The 27961-nt window shown below is 50.1% G+C and overlaps 1 protein-coding gene across 2 annotated transcripts in view; it reads left to right on the top strand.

Moving 5' to 3' along the window:
* The window catches only part of mcu (mitochondrial calcium uniporter), a 103709-nt gene that overhangs the window by 27857 nt on the left and 47891 nt on the right, over nt 1-27961 (top strand). The window contains exon 2 of one of the 2 annotated variants that reach the window (XM_056291774.1): nt 22401-22511. In XM_056291774.1, coding sequence (XP_056147749.1) covers nt 22401-22511 — 111 coding nt within the window. Of the gene's footprint in view, nt 1-22397; nt 22512-27961 lie in introns of both variants that reach the window. The other variant, XM_056291773.1, reaches the window with a different exon arrangement.

Raw genomic sequence — 27961 nt, 5'->3', positions numbered from 1 at the left:
TTCATCAGCGTTATTATAGACAATAAAATGGTGTAGCATGAGAGCAGCATCTGCATTTCACCCCAGTATGAGTCAATAAACAATATCCTTGAATTACTGCTCAGCTCTAACACACACACACACACACATACACACACACACACATACACACACACACGCACACACACACACACACACACACACTCGGAAAAAACAAGAGCCTCTAGCCTGTCTGTGTGCATGCAAAATGAAAGCACAGAGATTTGAATTGGATTTACATGGAGCTATCTCAGAGATTTGAGTAAAAGGCTGGAGACAGAGGACTGCTCATGAGGCTGTTGTAGAGAACTGGAACAACCTACTGGTGGTCTGTTGTGTAGAGTTGGAACAACGTACTTGTGGTCTGTTGTGTAGAACTGGAACAACCTACTTGTGGTCTGTTGTAGAGAACTGGAACAACATACTGGTGGTCTGTTGTAGAGAACTGGAACAACCTACTGGTGGTCTGTTGTAGAGAACTGGAACAACCTACTGATGGTCTGTTGTAGAGAACTGGAACAACCTACTGGTGGTCCGTTGTAGAGAACTGGAACAACCTACTGATGGTCCATTGTAGAGAACTGGAACAACCTACTGGTGGTCTGTTGTGTAGAACTGGAACAACCTACTGATGGTCTGTTGTAGAAAACTTGAACAACCTACTGATGGTCTGTTATAGAGAACTGGAACAACCTACTTGTGGTCTATTGTAGAACAACCTATTGGTGGTCTGTTGTAGAAAACTTGAACAACCTACTGATGGTCTGTTATAGAGAACTGGAACAACCTACTTGTGGTCTGTTATAGAGAACTGGAACAACCTACTGATGGTCTGTTATAGAGAACTGGAACAACCTACTGATGGTCTGTTATAGAGAACTGGAACAACCTACTGATGGTCTGTTATAGAGAACTGGAACAACCTACTGATGGTCTGTTATAGAGAACTGGAACAACCTACTGATGGTCTGTTATAGAGAACTGGAACAACCTACTGATGGTCTGTTATAGAGAACTGGAACAACCTACTTGTGGTCTATTGTAGAACAACCTATTGGTGGTCTGTTGTAGAGAACTGGAACAACCTACTTGTGGTCTATTGTAGAGAACTGGAACAACCTACTTGTGGTCTGTTATAGAGAACTGGAACAACCTACTGATGGTCTGTTATAGAGAACTGGAACAACCTACTTGTGGTCTATTGTAGAGATATGGAACAACCTACTTGTGGTCTGTTGTAGAGAACTGAACAACCTACCGATGGTCTGTTGTAGAGAACTGGAACAACCTACTTGTGGTCTATTGTAGAGATATGGAACAACCTACTGATGGTCTGTTATAGAGAACTGGAACAACCTACTTGTGGTCTGTTGTAGAGAACTGGAACAACCTACTTGTGGTCTGTTATAGAGAACTGGAACAACCTACTGATGGTCTGTTATAGAGAACTGGAACAACCTACTGATGGTCTGTTATAGAGAACTGGAACAACCTACTTGTGGTCTATTGTAGAGATATGGAACAACCTACTGATGGTCTGTTATAGAGAACTGGAACAACCTACTTGTGGTCTGTTGTAGAGAACTGGAACAACCTACCGATGGTCTGTTGTAGAATACTGGAACAACCAACTGCTGATCTGCATGGGGAATGTATGTCAGTGGTTTGTGTGTGGGTGTGTTTGCCTGCCAACGGCCTGAGAATATGTTGCCCTCTGCCTGATTTTTCTCCATAACGTCGGTCTTGAGTTATTTTATGGGGGGGGGGGGGGGGACACACACAGTTCAAGGCCGTCGCAGGCTATTTTTAAGCTATGTGAACGTTTCAGTTTCAGCCGCGGTCCTCCTTTCCCCGGCCAGGCGAGCGAGCGGCACAGGGGTGAGCCATGTTTCGCAGGGTATTGATTTGAGACTGGGTGGGGTCGACCGCTGTTCCAGCGGCGTCAGAATGAAAGAGAGCTGTGTTTCTACTGTGACACGGAGCGCCCCCCCGCCCCCCGCCCCCCCCCCCCCCCGTCCATGGAATAACTGTGTGTGGGGCTGCGCCGCTCTTTGGCCTCGCTACTCGTCTGGGCTTTCTGTGCGGCTCTGTCCTCCCTGTAGCGTATCTGCGGCAGAGCTCCGCGGCGTCTCGCTAACGTGCCGAGAGAACACATAATTACCCGACTGTCGGCGCAGCGTTGGGAAGTTTAGCTCCCACACAGCCCCGGCGTGGGGCTCAACCCCCCCCACCCACCCCCACCCCCATGGCAGTGCGTCAGTTAAGCAGACTGTTTTTTTTTTTTTTTTATCCCCTCCAGCGAAAAAGAATGAGGTAATGAGGGAGATTGGGTGGTGTGGGAGGAGGAGGAGGGTCGCGTCTCCGAGCCGATCACGTGTCCCTCCGGCGGGGCTCGCGGCCGGCAGGCAGCATCCTCACCCGACCCCTGGTCCTACCAGGGGAACCCCAGAGAAATCCCTGCTTAGCCTGGAACGGAACCGGTGGAGTGCGAGGATGGAGGGACGGGAGGGGAGAGAAGCAGAGAAAGGGGGGTGGGGGGGGGAGCGGGAGGGAGGAAACTGAGCGAATCTCCTTTGTGTTGTTTTTGGGGTTGTTTGTGGGGTTGTTTGCCTCGGGCGACCTTTCTAATGGTAATGAGGCGTCACTGGCAGCCTCCCTTTGAGTTGTCTTTTGACCCCAGGTGAATCGCAAAGTCAGTGATGAGGGACCGCGTGTGTGTGTGTGTGTGTGTGTGTGTGTGTGTACTTGTGTGTGTACTTGTGTGTGTACTTGTGTGTGCACAAGCTCTTTTTTGCATATTGTTAGCACAGGAGATGGACGGAGGTGAGGAGGAGTAGCGGAGGAGGAGGAGGCACACTGACAGACTTTACAGACTCTTCCTGTTTTGTCTCTTCGGCGAGAGCCGGCCAGGTGCTGCTGTTGCCGGGGTAACGGTGCACGCCGGAGCGATGTGTTTATCAGTAGGGAATTGAAGGTCGTTCGCCTCACGGTCTCCTCTCGCCTGCCCCTGCACGCGCCACCTCTGGTTTCTCCGAGTCAGGGGGGGGGGGGACGTAGAGTAACTCGCGATACGATGCTATGATGACGCGTCGCCCACGGTAACGATAGTATCGCGATGCAGCAACGCCACGCCACCCGGACGCCCCGAGATAAAATACCCATAAAAAGGCGAGAAGCAGGAGTTATGTCTTTATTCGCTGCATTGTGGCGTCGGTTTAACAGAATTTGAGAACTGAGATAAAACGACGTCCAACGAAGTGCACAGAGTCTTAGGGCCTCTTTATAACCCACCGACCGCCACTTGTCCCCACGTGTGTCGGCGCTCCGGTGTAAAATAAAATTCCCTGGCACGTTGTTCCCTCTTTTCATACCTTAAACCTCTGTGTTTAAGTTACCGTCGCTTGAGTTTGACTGTTTAATCAATAAAGTTGGGAAAAAGGATCACGGATTTAAAAAAAAAAAAAAATCAAAACATCGATATTTGACGCCAGTGTCTCAGTAACGTCTTGCAAGAGGAAGTATTACGATATATTCTGGTATTTTGTCCCAACCCTGGACGGGACTGCACTTGAAGATGGCACAACTGTTTGCGGTGTAGTTGTGCATGTCTGCAGTTAAAGCCGTGTTTCGATGTGTATTGCACCGCACTTTGTCCCTCGCTGCGTCCCCCACCGCGTCCCTCACTGTGTCCCTCGCTGCTTCCACCACCGCGTCCCTCACTGTGTCCCCCACCGCGTCCCTCACTGTGTCCCTAACTGTGTCCCTCGCCGTGTCCCTCACTGTGTCCCTCGCTGTGTCCCTCACTGTGTCCCTAACTGTGTCCCTCGCCGTGTCCCTCACTGTGTCCCTCGCTGTGTCCCTCGCTGTGTCCCTCACTGTGTCTCTAGCTGCGTCCCTCACTGTGTCCCTCACTGTGTCCCTCACTGTGTCCCTAACTGTGTCCCTCGCCGTGTCCCTCACTGTGTCCCTCGCTGTGTCCCTCGCCGCATCCCTCGCTGTGTCCCTCGCTGTGTCCCTCACTGTGTTTCTAGCTGCGTCCCTCACTGTGTCCCTCACTGTGTCCCTCGCCGCATCCCTCGCTGTGTCCCTCACTGTGTCCCTCGCTGTGTCCCTCGCCGCATCCCTCGCTGTGTCCCTCACTGTGTCCCTCGCTGTGTCCCTCGCTGTGTCCCTCGCTGTGTCCCTCACTGTGTCCCTCGCCGCATCCCTCGCTGTGTCCCTCACTGTGTCCCTCGCTGTGTCCCTCACTGTGTCCCTCGCCGCATCCCTCGCTGTGTCCCTCACTGTGTCCCTAACTGTGTCCCTCGCCGCGTCCCTCACTGTGTCCCTCGCCGCGTCACTCACTGTGTCCCTCGCTGCATCCCTCTCCGTGTCCCTCGCTGCATCCCTCGCGGTGTCCCGCGCTGCATCCCTCACCATGTCCCTCACTGTATCCCTCACTGTGTCCCTCGCTGCGTCCCTCGCTGCCCTCCATTCAAACTCTGCACTGTGCACAGGCAGGGATTGTGTGCTTTTAACTCGTGTTCTGAATAGATGAGCTACCCATGATTATTTACATCATATATGCAGCCCCTTTGAGGCAAAACTGGATGTAGCTTGTTTCATCAACCATAATGTCGGGAGTCTTCGCTACTCTACTTTTCCTTCACTCCATCAAATTGCGCTTGTCCCAGGAACTTGTAAAGAAGAACGCCGTCTGGACCGAGCGCCGCGGCGTTCCGGCTGCCTCCGAGGCCACGTGGCTGTGCCGGGCTTGTGTTATCTCAGAGGTCGGCTCCGATACGAGTAAGAGCTAGCTAGCTAACGCAAAGTACCGTACAGTTTTGATTTGACCCTCACCAGCTTATAGTCGTCTCACTCGGATAGCCCTCTTGAGGAGTTGGAAAAATTCAGATTTAATTTTTTGTTTTTGTGTAATTCGCACATTTGTTTGAGTTTTACAGTTGTCATAATTTGCCACTGTCTCAGTTGTCTGTGTTTAGGCTGAAACTGGACCTGGAAAGCTGAGGGGTTGGTTATCCAGCGAGTCCGCCGTCATGGGCGTGCTTCAGACTCAATAGACACGACATAGGTTTATCTTTGACGCTAATAAACGACTTTGTCATGCCGAGGGCCAGGTGAAATGATCTGACTGTTACTGCAGATCTATACTGTAGCCTCCCAACACAATCAGCTCTCATTATACTCACACAATACAAGTCGCCTTGAAGCTTGGCATCACTGTGTGGAAAAATCACAACGTCACATCCATCACCCACCAACTAGAGATGACGACCAAGCCATTTATGAGCAAATCCATGTATACATGGATTTGCTCATAAATGGCTTGGTCGTCATCTCAAGTCCAAAATACAAACCAAAATGGGTAACACCTCTAACTGCGTGATGGGGGGATCACACCCTCACGTTGAATCAGCTGCTGCACTTTCACTTTGACAGAAGCAGTCAGTTCATAGATTCCGTCATGTGATTATGCTACGAGCGTTATGCTAACTATCAATAAGTTCATCAGCACCCATCCTCATGCAGCCAATCAAGTGTTTTTGGAGGCAAGCAAATGGAGCAAGAACTCAGCAATTGGCCTTTTTTTTCCCTCCCCAATTGTACTTGGCCAATTACCCCGCTCTCCCGAGCCGTCCCAGTCATTCTGCTGATCCGGCGAGGGCTGCAGACTACCACATGCCTCCTCTGATACATGTGGAGTCACCAGCCGCTTCTTTTCACCTGACAGTGAGGAGTTTCACCAGGGGGACGTCGTATGTGGAAGGATCATGCTAATCCCCCCCTCCCCCCCAACCAATCAGAGGTGCAGGACACGTACCCACATCCGGCTTCCCACCCGCAGACACGGCTAATCCCGACCAAGCTGGAAGTAACACGGGGATTCGAACTGGCGATCCCCGTGTCGGTAGGCACCAGAATAGATTGCCACGCCACCCGGATGCCAGAAATGGGCTTTTTTCAGGAGCATATCGCAGAACAAGTAATTAACTTTGTTTGACACAAGAGATGGTGGGATCCTCAACAGACAGGCATGCATGTGGTCCTTTCCCTGCAGGATCTTGTACAAACTCAGCAGCAGTTAAAGTCTAGCAGTGATGTGTTTGGAAAACCTGTACATCCCGACTATGATTTTCTCTAAATCAGTAGGAGGCCACATGTGTTTACCCGTGTGTAAGTGAGGTTAGGTGAGCCTCGGCAGAGCCCCACCTGCGCAGACATAACAGTCTTTATTGCTCAGAACAATGGCCTCTGTGTCTGGCAGGTTTTACATCTGCTTATGCTGTCGAGCCATTTTAATTCTTCACAACCGCGGCCGAAGCCATGAGCGAGACAGGAAAGGGCAGGGAGGGAGCGAGAGGGAGAGAGAGAGTAGCAGAATGAGCGTTCCAGCTGTGTATGGAGAGAATTTAGGTCGACGGTGACTCAGCCTTTAGTCTGTTTCGAGGGGGAATTGGACGAGAGGTGGCTGTACGTTACACGATTAGATCAAAATGCGGGTATTCCCTTTACGTTGCTATGGTTCTCATTTGACCCGCCCACCAAATGCCAGTGTCCTCATTGGAACTGCCCAAAGATGGCTGGTGTCCTCACTGGACCTACCCAACCCTATCTTGGGCAGGCCTACGTCACGTTCGCCAGAGAATCTCCAACCCCAGCAGTTACGGTTGATGGGGCTATAACATTTTGATTGATGTGGTCGACTAGAATTACAGCGCTAGCCCGACACGCGGTGTAAGGTGAGCTGTGATGTGTTGAAGCCCCTCCCCGGAGTCGTAGTCGGGAGGCGAAGCCGAGCCGGGCTAATGGAGGAATGATCTTGGCTGATAAATATGTGGCTAAAGTCAGCAGCACGCGTCCTGTTGTTTCTTCTGTGGCACAGGAGCAACTAGAAGAGGGCGTTCGGTAGAGTGCAGGTCCTCGCCCGGTGCACCTCCCCTTCTCCGGTGTTCGGGCTTGGCGACAAACCACCCCCCCTTTTTCTAACCTACCAGGAGAAGGGAAAATACGGAGGCACTGCCTGGTGCACCTCCCCTTCTCCGGTGCTTGGACTTGAAAAACCAGCCGAGGAGTTGGCGCCCAATTGCGGCATAAAACAGGTTTTTCCAAAGGTTTTGAATCACCGCAGCCACGGGAGGAGGTATTTGAACACACGGTCATAACCGCACAGAAATTGTTAGGCTGACGGGCCCCGGAGACTTAGACTGCTTTTAGCTGCCATTGCCTCATATGCATGTCTCATACATGGAGGGGGACGAGATTACGTTTCACACGGACCACAGTCTGTCCCAGCAGTCATTGGACGGCAGGTGGGGAGACACCCTGGACAGGCCGCCAGGCCATCACAGGGCCGACACACACACACCTAGGGACAATTTAGTACAGCCGATTCACCTGACTGCTGGGATAGGCTCCATCCTCCCCTCGACCCTGAGTAAGATAAGCAGCTTGGATAAGGGACGGATGGATCATAGGGCCACATAAAAACAAATAACACGCAATAAATATTTTAAAAAAAAGGTGCATTAAAAACAAAAAATACTTCCCAGACCTGGACATCACAAGCACACCTGACACGGACAGCGAGGAAGAAGGTCGAAAGGTCATTTTACGGAAGGTCTTAAGTGTTCAGGCTGTTGAGGAACCTCCCAGCCCGAGGAATGAAACTGCCACATAGCCTGGTGGAGACGGCACGGATGCTCCGGTACCTCCTGCCAGAGGGTAGGAGGGTGGGTGGGGTCCTTCATGATGCTGGGAGCCTTCCGGGTGCACCTTGCGTCTGGACGCGTGGGAGAGCAGTTCCTATGATCTTTCCAGCTGTCTTCTCTCTGCACCGCGGGGACTTGCAGTCGGAGGCCTCGCCGTTCCCACGCCCGACAGAGATACAGCTGGCCAGAATGCGGTCAGCGTGCTCTCCGGTGCCTCTGTAGAATGTGATGAGGATGGGGGGTGGGTGGGGTGGGTGGGGGGGCTCGCCTTCTTCAGACACCGCAGGAAGTGAAGACACTTCTGTTCACCTGACAGTGAGGAGTTTCACCGGAGGGACGTAGCGCGTGGGAGGATCACGCTGTCCCCCCCCGCCAGTTCCCCCTCCCCCCCCAAACAGGCGCCCCGAGTGACCAGAAGGGGTGCTAGTGCCGCAACCAGGACACATACCCACATCCGGCCTCCCACCTACAGACGCAGCCAATCGGCTCTGTGCGTAACTGTAGTCCACTGACTTCCGGTTTCTGCTGCATACCAGTTTCCTGTTTGTTGCCGTGTGCTGTTGGATGGATGAACGTCAACGACTTGCGCTGAATTACTGACAGACTTTCCCCGGCACCTACCAGCAGACGGGTGAAACCTTCCAAGTTGTACATATCAAGTCACGTCCACAATTACGAGGCTGAGCGGACGGACGGACGGAATTGTGGGCATAACTCAGAGCCGGAAGTCGGTAGACTACAGTTATGCACAGAGTCGATTGTGCCTGTAGGGATGCCCGACCGAGCCGGAGGTAGCACAGGACTCGAACCAGCGATCCCCGTGTTGCTATGCAACGGGATGGACCGCCACGCTACCCGGATGCCCCTCTTTTAGTCAACCGTAATCGTGAGTCACGCATATCGGGCAGCGTCAGGGGGCAGCATTGGTCGAGCGAGCTAGAGAGGGAGTGAGGAGAGGGAGCGGCGATACAGCGAGAATGGACGTTTTGGAACCATCGCAACCACGAGAGGTTCTTGATCATAGTCGTCACTGTGCACCAAACCTTTTTAGGCTGATAGGTCCAGTCATTTGCTAGATTAGCCGTGGACAGACACACACACGCATGGTGATTTCCATGTGTGTGTGTGTGTGTGTGTGTGATACACATGCATGGTAATCACCAACACTGAGTGCTCACTTCTTAAGTGTAGTTTTTGTTACCTCATTGCAATAACTTTTGAAAATGGCCATCGTTGAACTGGTGGACTAGTGAATAATGTAATGTCATCTGTTTTTAAGACTGTCTGTAACTCCACTTGTGTGTGTGTGTGTGTGTGTGTGTGTAATCTCTTGTAAAGTCCACTTTTTTAATTACAATGTTGGCAATTGGTGATGAACTTACGCCCAACAATGTACCCTACTGTGTCCCGTTAATATAGATATCATTCTTTTTAAAATTTATTTCTGATTTTTCCCTTTTTTCTCCCAATTTAGTGGCCAATCGATCCCTAATTTAATTCAAACACCCACCCTCGTACTGTATGCGTTCGCCAACTGCATCTCTCCGGCCGGCAGTCTTGAAGGAGACGCCTCCCCCCTTTCGGGACAAGGCGACTCCAGGCCGAACCACCGCTTTTTCCGACACACCAGAGACGCATTCACGTGATGAACAGAAGCCGACTCCGCCCCCCTCCCGAAGACGGCGTTGCCAATGATTGCTGCTTCATCGAGTCCGGCCATAGTCGGATCTGACGAGACCGGAGCGCGAACCCCCGGTCCCCAGTGGGCAACTGCATCGCCGCAAAGCCGACGCTTAGACCGCTACACCACTGCGGACTCCACTATATATAGATATCATTCTTATAGATTTGAGCCAATGGCTAGTTGGACATTGCTGTCTATTAATTTTCAATCTTTGTGTGTGTGTGTGTGTGTGTGTGTATGTATAATATATGTATACATACATATAAAATCCAGTGAGTCAAGTAATTTTTTATGAGACAGTGCAAGCCTGTTTCATGCCATAAGCAGTCATCAGCTCTCAGTAAAGCTGCACAGGAAAGAACTTATCATTTACTGCATCGTCATGCACATCACATCATATATATATATATATATATATATATATATATATACATTATAGTGCGTAGCTTACTTATATTCTGAACTGCGTTGTGACGTCCTGGAAACACCAGGGGCTGTACGGTGCAGTCATTAACCATAATAATCCGTTGACAGAGAGGATTGTAAAATGGTCTGCCGCGGTCTGTTTTCACCTGTAACATTTGCGTTCACGTTTACTGATGTTGTATTTTACTTTGCATTTCTGATGCATATGTGATATGTGCAGTCTGATGGTTAGCGCCGTCCCCTCAGCAGGGATGTACGTAACAGAAATGTTTAGTTATGGAAAGATTCCAAAGGAAGAGCCATTTATTCATAATGAAGCCTCATGCAGTATTGAAGATGCCTTTTGAATGTGAGGAGGGAAGGAGGGATGTCGTCGTCGGACTTGATGGACTAGCAGCAAGCAAGCAAGGTTGACACGAGTTTCCCCCCCCCTTCACCGTGAGGAGCTCGGGGGGTCTAGATGAAGCTCTGTGTAAATGTTATCCTGCTTTTCTTTTCCCTCTACCTTATGGGGGGGGAACAAATCAAGTTGTTGTGTGGGGCGGCAGGGTGGCCCAGTGGTCAGCACGGCCGCCTCACAGCGAAGTGGGTTCGAGCCCCAGGGAGTGTAGCAGTCTATTCCGTTGCCTACCAACATAGGGATCGCCAGTTCGAATCCCCATATTACCTCCGGCTTGGTTGGTCATCCCTACAGACACAATTGGCCGTGTCTGTGGGTGGGAAGCCGGATGTGGGTATGTGTCCTGGTCGCTGCACTAGCGCCTCCTCTGGTCGGTCAGGGTGCCTGTTCGGGGGGGGGGGACTGGGGGGAATGACGTGATCCTCCCACGCGCTCCGTCCCCCCTGGTGAAACTCCTCGCCGTCAGGTGAAGAGAAGCGGCTGGCGACTCCACATGTATGGGAGGAGGCGCGTGGTAGTCTGCAGCCCTCCCCGGATCGGCAGAGGGGGGTGGAGCAGCGACCGGGACGGCTCGGAAGAGTGGGGTTACTGGCCAGATACAACTGGGGAGAAAAAGGGAGGAAAAATCAAAAGAGGTGTCCTGGGTTCGAACACCGGGGCAGTCCAACATTAGGGGTCGTCCCGGGTCGTCGTCTGTGTGGAGTTTGTATGTTCTCCCCCTGTCTGCGTGGGTTTCCTCCGGGGGCGCCGGTTTCCTCCCACAGTCCAAAGACATGTAGGCCAGGTGGATCGGCCATACTGAAATTGTCCCCATGTGTGTGTGTGTGTGTGTGTGTGTGTGTGTCGGCCCTGTGACGGCCTGGCGGCCTGTCCAGGGTGTCTCCCCGCCCGCCGCCCAGCGACTGCTGGGATAGGCTCCAGCAACCCCCGCGACCTCAGTTTGGATAAGTGGCTTGGGTCGCGGATGGAGGAATATATTAAATTCCCAGTTGTGAGTGTGTTCACCTCCACCTCTCCTCTCTGGTGCTTGCTCACTGTTTGCCTCCCCCCCTGTGTACCTGCTTCCTCCTCCCCCCACACACACACACACTTCCCTCAGTTCTTCCCTCCTTCCTCTTCTTTTTACTTCGCTGTTCTTTGTTACCGACACTCTCTGTGCTCCCCGGCCGGTAAGATGGAAGGAGCGGTGCGGTGGGGATGGATGGATGGATGGATGGATGGATGGATGGATGGATGGATGGGAGGGGGTATCCCGGATTTACGTTGCAGGTTCATTACCAGAGACCGTGCAGCTCTTTACAGCCGCGAGCGTGGGAAAACGCCCCGGTACGCACGGCACGGGGCGCTTTATGAAGCGTGGTCCGGGGGCTGTGGTTTCCTGGACCGCTGTCCTCCCTCTCTCGCCTCCTGGCGGCCCTGCTTTCCTTCCTTCCTCTCCCCCGCAGCCCTCGGCCCTGGAGACACCAGGGGACGGGGGCTGCTTTGTTGCTGTACTCCATTATGAATGAAGGCACTTTTCAGCCCACCCATTCATCTCTGCTGCTGCTGCTGCAGGAGACGCTAGCTGTCAGCCTCGCTCGCCGCACAACCCTGTGCGTGTGTGTGTGTGTGTGTGTTTGTGTGTGTGTTTGTGTGTGTGCGTCCTCGGCGCTGTCCATCTTTTAAGCAGAGGGGGAGCAGCTCAGTCCCTTCTTATTCTCTCCGCTTGATTGTAGTTGGCAGGAACCTCCAGTACAGCTCCTTCTGTTCGCTCTTTGCCCAGCCCTGCAACACCCCCACCCCCCACCCCCCCAGCCCCCCCGGCCTGCACACTCACACTCACATTTCTGTACCCTTGGAAGAAGGTCACAAATGTGCTTCCTTCGAACTTGGTAGCCGTGTCGGGCGTAGCATCTCTCATCGGGTGGTGCTGGTCTTAGTCCGTTTCTGTTTCTCGGTCCGTTTGTCGGGGCGGGGAGGGGGGCCGGCATCCAGGAGGATCCTCGCGTGTGGTGAGGACTGAGGGGGAAAAGGCGGTCATCCAGGGTCTCCATGGCCCCCAACCTCCAACCAACAACCCCCCCCACCCCCACCCCACCCCCGAGTGTGTAGGCGCCAGGTGACGGGGTCTGCTTAATGTGGTGGAAATTTCCTCCTCTCCCCTGTGTCGCTCTGTTCGTCTCTGCTCCCCACGGCCTGAGAGAGAGGGCGATTGCCCGCAGCCTCCCTCGTCTCTCCTCCTTTATCCTCCACCCGTCCCTTCCTCTCCTTTTCCTCCCTCGCTCTCCCCCCTGGGGCTGACTGGATCGCTCTCTCTGACTGGTGATGAAGATGCAGAGAGTGACAGGAGAGAGGCTAGATAGAAGGATGAATAGAAGAAGAAAAACAGGACGCAGTGAGCAGGAGAGATGCAAAGACAACAGGACTTCAAATACAGCATCTGACAGACAGATTATATAAAAGGCGTCAGATTCAGTTGACTTTTAATATTAAATAGGCCTTTGCATTTGAACATGCATGATGAAATGAAATGAAATGGAAGTGAAGGACAAAGGTACAGGGTACAGTGTTGTAGAAAGTGGAAATGAAAGCTAAAAATGACCTGCTCTCTCCTCTGCACACACCCGCTTCCAGTTTTCCTCTGCCGTAGTGGTTTTACACCCTTACGTTGCTTTAGCGTGGTTTTGGGCCCAACTCATTGACCCAAAGTGGTACCCTTTGCACTGAGCTGGTGTAATCTCCTGCTCGCCCCCACCCCAAATCCTATCCCTGTTTATGGACCAGTCTTATTGCCCGCAAGTTTTGTTGTGCCCTAATGGTAAAGCAGAATTGGGCGGCACGGTGCCCCCCGCTGGTTAACGCTGTCGCCTCACAGCGAGAAGGTGCTGGGTTCGAACCCCGGGGTTGTTCAATCTTGGGGGGGGGGGGTCATCCCGGGTCGTCCTCTGTGTGGAGTTCGCATGTTCTCCCAGTGTCTGTGGTGGGTTTTCCCCGGGTGCTCCGGTTTCCCCCACCATCAAAAAGACGTGCTGCTGGGTTTAGTACTCCTGTCTGTGCCCCTGACCGAGGCAATGGGAAAAGAACCGGAGTTGGTCCCCGGGCGCCCCATGAAGGCGGCAGCCCGCTGCTCCAAGCTACACAGAGCGCTATATAAACGCAGTCCATTTATTTATCCTATTTATCACAGCTAGGGTGGGCTAATTTGCAGTAAATGGATTTCCCCAAGGGGATTAATAAAGGAAACTTAATTGATTAATTAATAATGTTTGGGCCATAAGCGAGACACCGAGTGACTTCCCTGTGATGTGCAGTCTTCTGTTAGAGAGCTACGTTTGATGCTGTGGTCATACGTCAGCCGAACTCGGGGCCTGATGGACTCTTGTCGCGTTGCTGTGGGGAGACTTATGAGGTTGTTAGTTTCACGCTGAGTCACCACAATATGGCGTCTTTCCTTTCAAACCTCCCAGGATCACGAGCTCCGTAGGAGCTGGCTGACCAAATGTTCTTGTCCTCTCTAGAACAAGCTGTAGGCCTGTTTAGTTTTTCCTCTTTAGCGGTGGTTAAGGTGTGTGGAACAGTTATAATGGACATGCACATGATGAGTTATTCTTACCATGGAGCTAATCTTCCTCAGTTAAGACAATTAATCACCACCGACGTGCGGGGCTTAATTTCTGCCCGAAGGCAAAGTTAGGCTGTTTTTCAGTCATTTCTAAGGGGGTAATGAAGACAAAGGATGTCACGGTGCGCTACGTTTAATTGCAGTCATCCATTGAGCACTCTACAGATTTAGCCAGTACTCTACCACCGCAGCTCCCTAGGGAGGACTTGAACTGAGCCAGGAATTTGCCTGGCTTGAATGTGAAACGGCTGTGATTTGGTCATGGGTTTGGCCAGGGGCAGGCGCAGTATGTCAAGTGGTGCCATCGTAATGTGGTTCTGAAAATTGGACACAGTAGGGCAGTGGTTCTCCACCTTTTTGGGGTCCTGGACCCCCTGCGTATTTTTGATCTACCCTGAGGACCCCTCCACCCGATCTTGGGGGAGGGGGGTTGCAATTTGATAGAAACAGTAGAAACTGCATTTTAAATGGCATTATAGCATTTATTCACTCTTTGGGGCAAAAATAAGAGCTTTCAGTTGTAACTTAGATATAGTTAACAAAACAGAATTCTTATGCAGTAACTTTCAGATATATGTAACAAAACAGAATATGTATTCAGTAACTTTCAGATATATGTAACAAAACAGAATATGTATTCAGTAACTTTCAGATATATGTAACAACACAGAATATGTATTCAGTAACTTTCGGATATATGTAACAACACAGAATATATATTCAGTAACTTTCAGATATATGTAACAACAGAATTTTTATGCAGTAACTTTCAGATGTATGTAACAACACAGAATATATATTCAGTAACTTTCAGATGTATGTAACAACAGAATTTTTATGCAGTAACTTTTAACAACACAAACGGAAGTGAGATCTCTTATTAAAATACGATAAATTACACTTGTGAAACAAGTCCCGTTACCCTTTATAGTTTAGGTAGATAAAGGTCTCAGTCACATTTGAGTAAAATAATCCTATTTCTATAAATGTCATAGGATCTTTTTTTTAAAGATATTTTATTTTCACGGACCCCTTGCAATTACACCACGGACCCCTAGGGGTCCGCGGACCCCCGGTTGAGAAACACTGCAGTAGGGCATCAGCAGATGACTAGAAGTTCCTCAAACTCATGTCGGAATTTGCGTTTAGACACGGAGACCATCCATCCGTCCATTATCCAAACCGTTTATCCTGCTGTCTCGGGGATGCTGGAGCCTACCCCAGCAGTCAGACAAGGGGACCGGTTTAACTTTAATTCTAGCGTTGCCTGCTACCATTGCGCTATGCAAGTCAAGGATGCGTCTTGCATAGAGAGTCATTTATGAGTGTTGTGAATGCTTGCTGATGTGTGGGTTCAGTGTAATAAATGCTGGTAAAGGGGCGGCATGGTGGCACGGCGGTTAGTGCGGTCGCCTCACAGCAAGAAGGTCCTGGGTTTGAGTCCCGGGGTCGTCCGGGGACGTCTTCTCTGTGGAGTTTGCATGTTCTCCCCGTGTCTGCGTGGGATTCCTCCCGGTGCTCCAGTTTCCTCTCACAGTCCAAAGACATGTAGGTCAGGTGAATCAGCCGTACTAAATTGTCCCTAGGTGTGAATGTGTGGGCCCTGTGATCGACTGGCGACCTGTCAAGGGTGTCTCCCCGCCTGCCGCCCAATGACTGCTGGGATAGGCTCCAGCATCCCGTGACCCTGATGGGAGGATAAGTGGTTCGGATAATGGATGGATGGATGCCAGTAAAGGCCACGCCAGTCAAGCAGGGTGGAATGTGCGGAGGTGGCAGTGTGCTGGAGGGTTCGGCCTTGGGTTGGAGCTTTCCGCTAACACTTGGGCATTGCTTTACTGCAGTTCAGGTACTGCTCAGGTGTCAATCAGATAACAAGCACTATGGGGTTAAAAGCTGCTGTGCCTGGGGTTACCCGAGAAGGCCGCCGGCTGGGCGGCACCCAATGCTCAGCCACATCACGTGTGTGAATACTTGCCCTGACTCAGTCTGTAAGTCAATATGTGGGAGAACAAAAGGGTTCTCTAATTTTCTTGCTATGGCAAGTCTACCGAGGTGTGTCTCTGTGTCTTCCCCGCCTCATTTGTGGTCATCGACAACAAGCTGCAGCGAAGCGAAACTGTTGCAAATGGTATTTGGATGATGCTTCTATCCAAAGATCCTTACTGTGCAATGAGTCGTTTATTTGTGTAGCCCTAAATCACCGCTACAGTCTCAGAGGACTTTACATTAATGGTACATTCTCCAGAAACAGATGCATACTGTTAACAACAATATACTTGTACACCCTATCATGAAACTAAATATGAACACCAACATTTTTCATAGGGGTAGTTAGCTGAAATAAAATGTCCACCACCATCAGTGTCAGTAGCATGCCATACAAAACCTTGGATAATTTTATATATGTGTATATATATATATATATAATATGTGTGTGTGCGTGTACGTGTGTGTGTGCATACACACTCAACAGCGACGGCATAGGTTTTGCTGTACAGGTTGAGCCAAAAAAATATCATTTCTTCTGTGCAATCTTTTTCTTTTTTCTTTCATTCCAACTGAGCTCCAAAGCACCGGGGCAGAAAGTAAGTCTTTCTTCTGACCTGTTGTGGTCTTTTTGTCTTTTTTGTTGCTTTTTTTTTTTTGCTTTTACCCCTGAAGAGGGCTCGTCGGTAGAGGGTGGTTCGTGCGAGGGTTTTTTTGTCCAAATAATATACTTTATTTGTATAGCGCTTTTCAAGGTATACAAATACACTTTACATAAGATAAAAGCAGTACACCACAACATGTAACACACGACATTAATCGCACATTAAAAGCAATTCTGAAAAGGAGAGTTGTTTTTCATGATTTGAATGTGGACAGATTGGTGCAGCCTCTGATGTTTTTGGGGAGGGAGTTCCAGAGGGGAGGGGGCAGCTATGGAGAAGATTCTGTCGTCCCAGGTCCGGTGCTTGGTCCTGTGTGGTGGAGACCGGAGGTTGACATCAGAGGAGCGAAGGCTGAGGGAAGGAGTATGGTAGTGGAGAAGGTCGGTGAGGTAGGAGGGGGCCTGGTTACGGAGGGCTTTGTGAGTGAGGAGAAGGACTTTGAATTGGATCCGTTGTGGGCCAGGGAGCCAGTGGAGGTTGTGGAGGACAGGAGTGATGCTGCCACATGAGCGGGTGAACAACGGAGTTCAGGATGTACCGGAGTTTGTTCAGGACTTGGGATGATGAGCCATAGAGAATGTAGTTGCAGTAGTCAACTCTGGATGTGATGAAGGCACGGATCAAAGTTTTGACAGCAGGAGGAGAGTAATGTGCAGAGACGAGCTATGTTCTTCAGGTGGAAAAAAGCGGTTCTGGTGATTAGATTGACATGGTGTTCAAAGGAGAGGTTGCTGTCAAATGATTCCGAGGTTGAGGATGTGTGGGATGGGAGACAGAGTGGAGTTATTGGCAGTGAGGTAGAAGTGAGTGCTTTTGGTAAGGGATTTGGAATCGATGATGATCATGTCAGATTTATCACAATTTAGTTTGAGTTAGTTGGCTTGCATCCATGATCTCATTTCAGTGTGGCAGCTGGTCAGATTGGAGTAAGTTGTAGTGTTGATGGAGTTAGTGGAGATATAGAACTGGATGTCATCGGTGTAGCAGTGGAAGTGAAGACAATGACGATGTATGTTGTTCCTAAGGGCGAGGCTGTAAAGGATGAACAGGAGAGGACCAAGCACCAAACCCTGGGGGACACCTTGGGACAGAGGAGTGGTGAAGAAGGTGCAGTCGTTGATGGGGATGAACTGTTGTCTGTTTGTGAGATATGACTTTAGCCAGGAGACGGCAGCACCGGTGATGCTGAGAGAGGCTTCAAGGCGGGAGAGAAGAATGGTGAGGATTCAAGGTGGGAGAGAAGAACGGTGGGGTTGATGGTGTTGAAAGCTGCAGTGAGGTCGAGGAGGATGAAATGCTCAGGTGACCAGAGTCTGAGGAGGGGAGGTCATTGGTGACTTTGTCACTTCACTTTATTGAAGGTAGTCTGAGTAGGCTTGGAGATGCACTGTTAAACCAGTTTTCTTGGAGACTCTTTCAAGCTGGCACTTACAGGATTTCATTTGATGGAGTTCAGGAGTATACCAAGGAGCTGAGTGTGTTTAATGGGGACCAGCTGATCAAGACAGGAGGAGAGGGAGTCATTATAATAATTGACAAGATCGGAGGGATTATCAGACAGTGGGGGAGGGGAGGCAGACATTTTACTGGCAAGAGTGGCAGAAAGAGCTGAGGGGGAGATAGATTTGAGATCTTTACCCTGTGATGGCCTGTCGGCCTGTCCAGGGTGTCTCCCCGCGTGCTGCCCAGTGACTGCTGGGATAGGCTCCAGCATCCCCGCCACCCTGACAGCAGGATAAGCGGTTTGGATAATGGATGGATGGATTATGTGTTTAACTTTTGGGATGGGGATAGGGATGTCAATGTCCATGGTGATTGCCAGGTGGTCCGAGATATTGAGGTTGAGGCTGGAGAGTTGATGTGTTGTGAGACCAGTGGAGCAGGCCAAATCCAGGATGTGACCATGGCTGTGAGTGGGGAAGTTGATATGCTGTGTAAAGCTGAAGCATTGAAGCAGTTGCGGGAACTCGATGGCAGATATGCAGTCAGTGTCATCAATGTGAATATTTAAATACACATTAGGAATAAGTGTGTGTTTGTGTGTGTGTGAGTGTGTGTGTTTTGAGGGGGTATGCAGTTTTAACAGTTGTAGTTGGCTCGTGGTTGTTATCTCGTGAGAGCAGCTGATGTCCTGTGTGGGAATCTAATCAGCAGAAATAGACGGGGCTGTTCCTTGGTAGGCCACAGGCCTGGTGGCACAGATAGGTTGGAGGAAGTAACTGCTCTTAAGAAACACATTGCTCAAACAGTCTGAAGTATACAATAGAGGCCTTTTGAAATGGCAGCTTGTGGGCACCTTTTAGGTTCAGGAGAACATTAAGTCACAGTTTTAGACCATGCTAACGACAGTGTAAATGACTTATCTGAAAGGCGGGATAAGCGATCCCGGGCAGAGGTTGGCACTAGCTAGTGATATTTTGAAAATGTGCTGAAACAGAATCCGCCCCCCACTTCTGCCTACGGGCCTTGTGATCGCACAAACTGATGGACAGCAAGAAGGGACCAATGGAGACGCTGGTTTTGCAGAGAACTCTCCTGATTGGCTGATAAGGAGCGGGGTACAGGGGACATTTTCTGTCTCTGTTTACAGCACCCTGGGTGGCCACAAAGACCAGATTGTTTTTCATAGTACGTCTACTTACTTGATTGCTGTCGGGAAGTAGAAAGAGTTTGACCAAATATTATAAAAAGTGTTCTTGATTAAAATTGCTGGTGGGCACTTTAACTTACTGTGTAAAAATAATGTCTTCCCCTCACTTCTTATTGCATTCTGGTACCGGGGCGGTATCATGTGAGTAATTCTAGCTTGCTGTAGGCTTGTATGCCTGTATATTTTGCAATTAGCCATTTTGAGATACTTTATTATTCCTCCATGGGGAAGTTCCTCTCTGCATTTAACCCATCCTAGCTGTGTAGCTAGGAGCAGCGGGCAGCCGCCGTGTAGCGCCCGGGGACCAAAACCTCGTGCTACCAAAGGACACATGTAATGTATAGAAGTAGCTGCACTGCTTAAAAAACAAAAATAAAGTTTTTAAAAGAAAAAATATGGACAGTCAACCCTGAAGACACTTATTTTTTTAATGAAATGTGCACATTTTACCCCCAGTTGTCATGGTAAGGAGAAAACTATTGGGGTTTTTTTAGCCTTGAAACCTATTTAATTGGATTCCCCTGACCCCAAAAATGCACATTTTGACAGCTATTTTGTCATTATAGTTATAACAGAAGCAAAGATATCAGGTCTGGTGTGTTGTCGGCGCATTCGGTGGCCATTTTGAAAAGCGTGTAGTTCAGATACAAAGTGTGATCTCACTTGTGTCTATGGATAAATGTATTTCTATGGCCCTAAGGTACTTCCATACCAAAGGGGGGACCTTTGCATCATGACTTGAAGTCAACACTCTTATTTTTTGTGCTTAACCTCCCTACTGTGCCTCGGTCAGGGGCACAGACAGGCGTACGAACCCTGACATGCATGTCTTTTTTGATGGTGGGGGAAACCCACCGCAGACACGGGGAGAACATGCAAACGCCACACAGAGGACGACCTGGGGTGACCCCCAAGGTTGGACAACCCCGGGGTTCGAACCCAGGACCTTCTTGCTGTGAGGCGCCAGCGCTAACCAGCATGCCACCATGCCCGCTTTGGTCCATTGTATAGTTACATACTGACCCTGCTGTGTCCCTTGTAGTGAGTAGCCTCGTCTTAGACCTAGCTAGTCTGTGTCAATCAAAATCAGTAGTTTGATGGTGTCAGATAGTCAATATCATTGCCATAATGCATTTTGCTCGTCATTGATAACAACCCTGACAGGTATTGGTAATCTAGCTAAGTCAGTCGTAGACTGGCTGTCTCACATTTGGTGAAGCCTCAGCAAACGCTTCTTGTCAAAAACGAGAGCAGGCGCAGCTCGAGACCTTGGCAGGAAATGCACAGCTTCTGTAAACATTTCCCATCCCAGCGTCAACAACTCATCAGCGTCTCTCCCTTATCTGCAAGCACAAGAATGTGACCAGAGGAGGTAGCCATGATTTTGAACCCCCCCCCCCTTTTCTCCCCAATTATAGGCCAATTACCCCACTCTTCCAAGCCATCCTGGTCGCTGCTCCACCCCCTCTTCTGATCCGGGGAGGGCTGCAGACTACCACATGCCTCCTCCCGTACATGTGGAGTCGCCAGCCGCTTCTTTTCACCTGACAGTGAGGAGTTTCGCCAGGAGGACGTAGCGCGTGGGAGGCTCACACTATTCCCCCCAGATCAGATCCCCCTACCCCCCGAACAGGATCCACCGACCGACCAGAGGAGGCGCTAGTGCTGCAACCTGGACACATACCCCCATGTGGCTTCCCACCTAAAGACATAGCCAATTGTGTCTGTAGGGAGGAGTTTCGCCAGGAGGACGTAGCGCGTGGGAGGATCACGCTATTCCCCCCCAGTTTCCCCCCCCCAAACAGGCGCCCCAGCCGACCAGGGGAGGCGCTAGTGCAGTGACCAGGACACATACCTACATCCGGCTTCCCAGCCCGCTGGCACGGCCAATTGTGTCTGTAGGGACGCCCGACCAAGCCGGAGGGCAACACGGGGAGTCGAACCGGCGATCCCCGTGTTGGTAGTCAACGGAATAGACCGCTATGCTACCTGGGGCGCCGTGATTTTGGAAAAACCTTCAAAGTCCTTACAAATGTGAAATTATTTTCCCGTCTGGGTCATCGCGCTGCCTTTTCAAAGACTCCTTTGGCTCGTTTGCGGTCATTTCATTTTACAGAGATGGGGGGAAAATGTCCAAACGTCGTGTTTGAGCGCCTCCCGTGGCAGCCCAGTGTGCGAGCCTGGCTGTGTGAGCTCGGCCCGGACTACTGAGGCATTCATCTGAGTGTTTTTTTTTTGTATTTTGAACGTTATTATACATTTAGGAAGCAAGGCTGGGTAGTTTTCAGAATCCCTTCATTTACATTTGACCTTTGCAGCCAGCGCTGCTCACTGCAGCGTGCAACCAATTAGTTGTTGTCAGCGCCGAGAGCCTGTGAAGGAGGCGCCGGCCTGCCCCCTGTTGATGTAGCCTTAGTGGCTGCGGCGACGAGCCGCAGTACGACTTATAGGGCTGACCCACTTCAAATATGAAGGTCTAAAGGCGTCCGGGTAGCGTCGCGGTCTCTTCCGTCGCCTACCAACACGGGGATCGCCGGTTCGAATGCCTGTGTTACCTCCGGCTTTGGGAGGAGGCGTGTGGTAGTCTGCAGCCCTCCCCGGATCAGCGGAGGGGGTGGAGCAGCGACCGGGACGGCTCAGAAGAGCCGGGGTAATTGGAGAGGAAGGGGGGAGGGGGGGGATACAGGACCCTGTTGTTTTCACAGTGTGGATAGCACAAGTGGTCCTCGTGTGGGGCTGGTGGTGGAGTGCAGCCTGCTTCTTCTCTCTCATCCGCTCTGCACCGGGAGGCAGACGGGGATGGAGCACCATGGCAACAACGCTGACTTTTGGATGCTGAAGCACTTCAGGTGTCCAGTCCACGGACTCTTTATCCAACCACACACACCCTGACTCTGTCTCACTGACACACACTATATGCACACAGCAGCAGCATGAATCGCACTCGCTGCCTGACCGCGCGGTGGGTTTGGATTCGAAGAGGAAAGGAAACTGCCAGGGCCCCCTGACAGGATGAGAAAATGGAAAACGGTTGCCCGTGTCACCTTGCTGAGCTCACACGGGCCGAGGTTCTGCCGGTACCGTTGATTGAAATGGCCTCGGGCCCGGTGTTTTCTTGTTCCGTTGCGACTGTTTCACACAAGCCTTCGTTTAGCAGGAAGCAGTGACGATGATGGAGCGGACCCGATGTTTCTGCTGGTCACTGACTGTTGTGTTTCCCTCTGTCTGTGGTTGTGTGTCTGTCCCCGTCTTTAGCAGGAGGCTCTGTCTGCTCCTCTCTCGCACCAGACCGTCAGGAGAGCACATGGCCTACGATCAGCAGCCCACTCCACACTCTTCACCCAGCCGCCCACCGCCCTGTCTCCACAGGTGGGTGTGTGTGTGTCTGTGTGTGTGTCTGTGTGTGTGTGTGTGTGCGCGCGCACACATTATTGCATGCATGAGTGTGTCTGTGTGTGTGCACACCTGCATGCATGAGTGTTTCTGTGTGTGTGTGTGTGTGTGTGTGTGTGTGTGTGTGTGTGTGTGTGTGTGTGTGTGAGCACATGTACTGTGTGTGTGCACATTCTTGCATGCATGCGTGTGTGTGTGTGTGTGCATGTGTGAGCACACATGTACCATGTGTGTGTGTGTGCACACATGTACCGTGTGTGTGTGCGTGTACCATGTGTGTGTGTGAGCACACATGTACCGTGTGTGAGCACACATGTACCATGTGTGTGTGCGCATTCTTGCATGCATGCGTGTGTGTGTGTATGTATGTGTGTGCACACCTGCATGCATGAGTGTGTGTGTGTGTGTGTGTGTGTGTGTGTGTGTGTGTGTGTGTGTGTGTGCGCGCCAGTCAGACCTGCGAGCTGGTTTTAACAGCTCTTCTGTGGGTTAATGAGCAGCACAGTGCGCTGGGCTTTGTCATTTTGGACATTATTGATTTCTGGACCATAAACACACAACAGGAATTTCCTCATTCATTAGGCCCAGGTGTGGTTGTGTGTCTGGGTTAGTGAATGAGGGACAGTTTGGGAACCCAGAGGGATTTGTCGGTGGTGATAACTTGTCTTTAGTGGCCTTGTCACCAGTGGCAGCTGGTGCTAAATTTTTTTTGGGGGGGGGGGGGGGCAATTTACCTTGGCGCAGCACACCTGCCAGCTGCTTTAATGTCCACACAGTCACAGAGTTATTAAGAAGGACAATGTGGCCTATAGATGTTATCAGGGCTCGTAGACGGTGGATGATTGACAGTCGAGACCAGGCGTGGTGGTGGGTGTGAACATTATTGACAGCCACGAGAATTGTCCAATCACATCAGATCATAAAACATTAACACAATACCAATTCGCTGCCAATAAAAGTGGGAGTGTCTCCATGGAAAATCTGAAGAAACCAATCAGACAGCAGCCTCAGGTCACCTGCTCACCACAAGTTTGAGGGCTTACATAAGGTATGGTTTGGCCGGCGTCCCTCACCCAGGAAGTATATGTATTCAGACAGGAAGTATATGTATTCAGACAGGAAGTATATGTATTCAGACAGGAAGTATATGTATTCAGACAGGAAGTATATGTATTCAGACAGGTAGTATATATATTCAGACAGGAAGTATATGTATTCAGACAGGAAGTATATATATTCAGACAGGAAGTATATGTATTCAGACAGGAAGTATATATATTCAGACAGGAAGTATATATATTCAGACAGGAAGTATATATATTCAGACAGGAAGTATATGTATTCAGACAAGAAGTATATATATTCAGACAGGAAGTATATATATTCAGACAGGAAGTATATGTATTCAGACAGGAAGTATATATATTCAGACAGGAAGTATATGTATTCAGACAGGAAGTATATATATTCAGAGACAGGAAGTATATGTATTCAGAGACAGGAAGTATATGTATTCAGACAGGAAGTATATGTATTCAGACAGGAAGTATATATATTCAGACAGGAAGTATATGTATTCAGACAGGAAGTATATATATTCAGACAGGAAGTATATGTATTCAGACAGGAAGTATATGTATTCAGACAGGAAGTATATGTATTCAGAGACAGGAAGTATATGTATTCAGACAGGAAGTATATGTATTCAGAGACAGGAAGTATATGTATTCAGATAGGAAGTATATATATTCAGACAGGAAGTATATGTATTCAGAGACAGGAAGTATATGTATTCAGACAGGAAGTATATGTATTCAGAAACAGGAAGTATATATATTCAGACAGGAAGTATATGTATTCAGACAGGAAGTATATGTATTCAGACAGGAAGTATATATATTCAGACAGGAAGTATATGTATTCAGACAGGAAGTATATGTATTCAGAGACAGGAAGTATATGTATTCAGACAGGAAGTATATGTATTCAGAGACAGGAAGTATATGTATTCAGACAGAAAGTATATGTATTCAGAGACAGGAAGTATATGTATTCAGACAGGAAGTATATGTATTCAGAGACAGGAAGTATATGTATTCAGACAGGAAGTATATATATTCAGACAGGAAGTATATGTATTCAGAGACAGGAAGTATATGTATTCAGAGACAGGAAGTATATGTATTCAGACAGGAAGTATATGTATTCAGAGACAGGAAGTATATGTATTCAGAGACAGGAAGTATATGTATTCAGAGACAGGAAGTATATGTATTCAGACAGGAAGTATATATATTCAGACAGGAAGTATATGTATTCAGAGACAGGAAGTATATGTATTCAGACAGGAAGTATATATATTCAGACAGGAAGTATATGTATTCAGACAGGAAGTATATGTATTCAGACAGGAAGTATATATATTCAGACAGGAATCAACCAAATACCAGACTGAAAACAATTTTATTTCATCGTTATCTGCATCACACAAATAATATTTAACATGTTGAAGTAGATTTTCATCTCTTGATATTTGAAGCGGGCTGCGCTCCAGCGCCCTCTACTGGCCAGCCGCCACTGCTTGTCACCCCATAAAATTTCCATCACAAATAATGGTATATATGGCTCTTTGAAACGGTATGCGACAAAATGGGGTCCGAGTGCATTGTGGTTAAATTCATTCAGCTTTCAAGTTTCAATTTGTAGCCGGCAGTCATCGCGCCCATTCGTCTCCCCAGTAGACCCGTGGTAATTTTTGTTGGACCGTTGGGGGGAAAAAAAACCTTCAAATGGCTGCCGAGGTCGCTGAACACTGGGCTTTAAATGAAACCATGACCAACGGAAATATTTCAGATGCAAAAATCCTTCATTCAGAGCCACGGGGGCTCCGTTGCTTTTGGGGGGGGGGGGGTTGGGTACTGTTGAAAGAGTGTCTGCAGAGCGACAGTTTGATATGTCTTGTTATGTAGCACCAGCCAGGTAGGACATGGACTCTTCTCTGACTCTGGTTTAAAAGGTGAGCATTCCACCAATTCAACTCATAGCAACACTGCCAGCATTGCATGGTGGAAAAACCAAAAAATGTTAGGTGGAGCGGTCTATCCCACTGCCTACCAACACGGGGGTCGCCGGTTCGAATCCCCATGTTACCTCCGGCTTGTTCGGGCGTCCCTACAGACACAATTGGCTATGTCTTCAGGTGGGAAGCCGCATGGGGGTATGTGTCCAGGTCGCAGCACTAGCGCCTCCTCTGGTCGGTCGGTGGATCCTGTTCGGGGGGGTAGGGGGATCTGATCTGGGGGGAATAGTGTGAGCCTCCCACGCGCTACGTCCACCTGGTGAAACTCCTCATGGTCAGGTGAAAAGAAGCGGCTGGCGACTCCACATGTATGGGAGGAGGCATGTGGTAGTCTGCGGCCCTCCCCGGATCGGCCGGCAGAGGGGGTGGAGCAGCGACTGGGATGGCTCAGAAGAGTTGGGTAATTGACCGATACAATTGGGGAGAAAAGGGGGGGGAAAAATCTTGACTAGCACCACCTGGGTAGTCCTTCCCCCCGTTTTTCACCGCAATTGTATCCGGCCAATTACCTCACTCTTCTGAGCCGTCCCGGTCGCTGCTCCACCCCCTCTGCCGATCCAAGGCAGAGGGGGTGGAGAGGGCTGCAGACTACCACAACCCTCCTCCCATACATGTGGAGTCACCAGCCGCTTCTTTTCACCTGACAGTGAGGAGTTTCACCAGGGGGACGTAGCGCGTGCGAGGATCACGCTGTTCCCCCCCTCGAGCAGGCGCCCCAACCGACCAGAGGAGGCGCTAGCGCAGCGACCAGGACACATACCCACATCCGGCTTCCCACCCGCAGACACGACCAATTGTGTCTGTAGGGTCGCCCGACCAAGCCGGAGGCAACACGGGGATTTGCACCTCCGATTCCCATGTTGGTAGGCAACAGACCGCCACACCACCCGGATGCTGGGTAGTTTCCCCAATCGGGGCAAACTGAGATAGTGTTGCCACGTCTTCAGAGCAATTCATGGTTTCACCCATCTAGAAATCCAGGCGGTTGAAAAACGTCCTGAAACCCACTAGAATGTTCCATGCTATCCGACCTCGGGGGGGGCAGATAAGCGAACATGTGCACCGCTCGCACGTGTGTGCTCGTAAGTGAGCTCGGGCGAGCTCATCCGGTTCCCGGCCGGTGCCGTTCGGGTCGAGGGCACGGTTGGGCAACGGTTCGTCATGGTGAGCTGTACTTACAGTAGAGCGTGAGGACGACTTCTCCACGCCGTCGCTTTGCGCCCTTTGCATTTTTCTTCTTTTTTCCCCCTGCCTCGCTCCGATGAGCACTCAGCCCCACACGACACTTGGTATTCCTGCGAGTTGGGACCAGCCGGAATCCTATAAAGCCGATGCATTATGTTAAAAAGATCGGCTCAAGGTTAAGTGTGTATATCTCCCGCCAGGAAATGTGCTTACCCTTCCCAACAGGCTTGCATGGAATGAAAATTTTATGATGAGAACAGGATATTTGTTCTTTGAGTGCTCGCAATCCTTGTGCTGGGGAACAGCAGTGCATTAGCTGATCCGCTTTTCCTTCCCTGCATGTGTGTGTGCATGTGTGTGTGCATGTGTGTGTGCATGTGTGTGTGTGTTGGTGCATGTGTGTGTGCATGTGTGTGTGCATGTGTGTGTGCATGTGTGTGTGCATGTGTGTGTGTGTTGGTGCATGTGTGTGTGCATGTGTGTGTGTGTTGGTGCATGTGTGTGTGCATGTGTGTGTGCATGTGTGTGTGTGTTGGTGCATGTGTGTGCATGTGTGTGTGCATGTGTGTGTGTGTTGGTGCATGTGTGTGTGCATGTGTGTGTGCATGTGTGTGTGTGTTGGTGCATGTGTGTGTGTGTTGGTGCATGTGTGTGTGTGTTGGTGCATGTGTGTGTGTGTTGGTGCATGTGTGTGTGCATGTGTGTGTGCATGTGTGTGTGCATGTGTGTGTGTGTGTGTTGGTGCATGTGTGTGTGTGTTGGTGCATGTGTGTGTGTGTTGGTGCATGTGTGTGTGTGTTGGTGCATGTGTGTGTGTGTGTTGGTGCATGTGTGTGTGTGTTGGTGCATGTGTGTGTGTGTTGGTGCATGTGTGTGTGTGTTGGTGCATGTGTGTGTGTGTCGGTGCATGTGTGTGTGTGTTGGTGCATGTGTGTGTGTGTTGGTGCATGTGTGTGTGTGTGTCGGTGCATGTGTGTGTGTGTTGGTGCATGTGTGTGCCATCGGGGCTGTCTGAAGTGGAGGAAGACGGGTGAGGGGTTTGAGTTGAGCAGGCGGGGAGAGTGTACGGTTGCAACATGAGCGAGGGCTTCCTGCCGACTGTGTTTACGTGTTACCTCCGCAGCCTTCAGAGCCCGCTGGGTTCGCCTGGCGAGAGGCGGGG

The sequence above is a fragment of the Lampris incognitus genome, chromosome 13, assembly GCF_029633865.1.
Source record: "Lampris incognitus isolate fLamInc1 chromosome 13, fLamInc1.hap2, whole genome shotgun sequence".
Lineage (NCBI taxonomy): Eukaryota > Metazoa > Chordata > Actinopteri > Lampriformes > Lampridae > Lampris > Lampris incognitus.
Note: the sequence above shows the minus strand (reverse complement) of the source record. Positions and strands in the feature narration are given on the sequence as shown.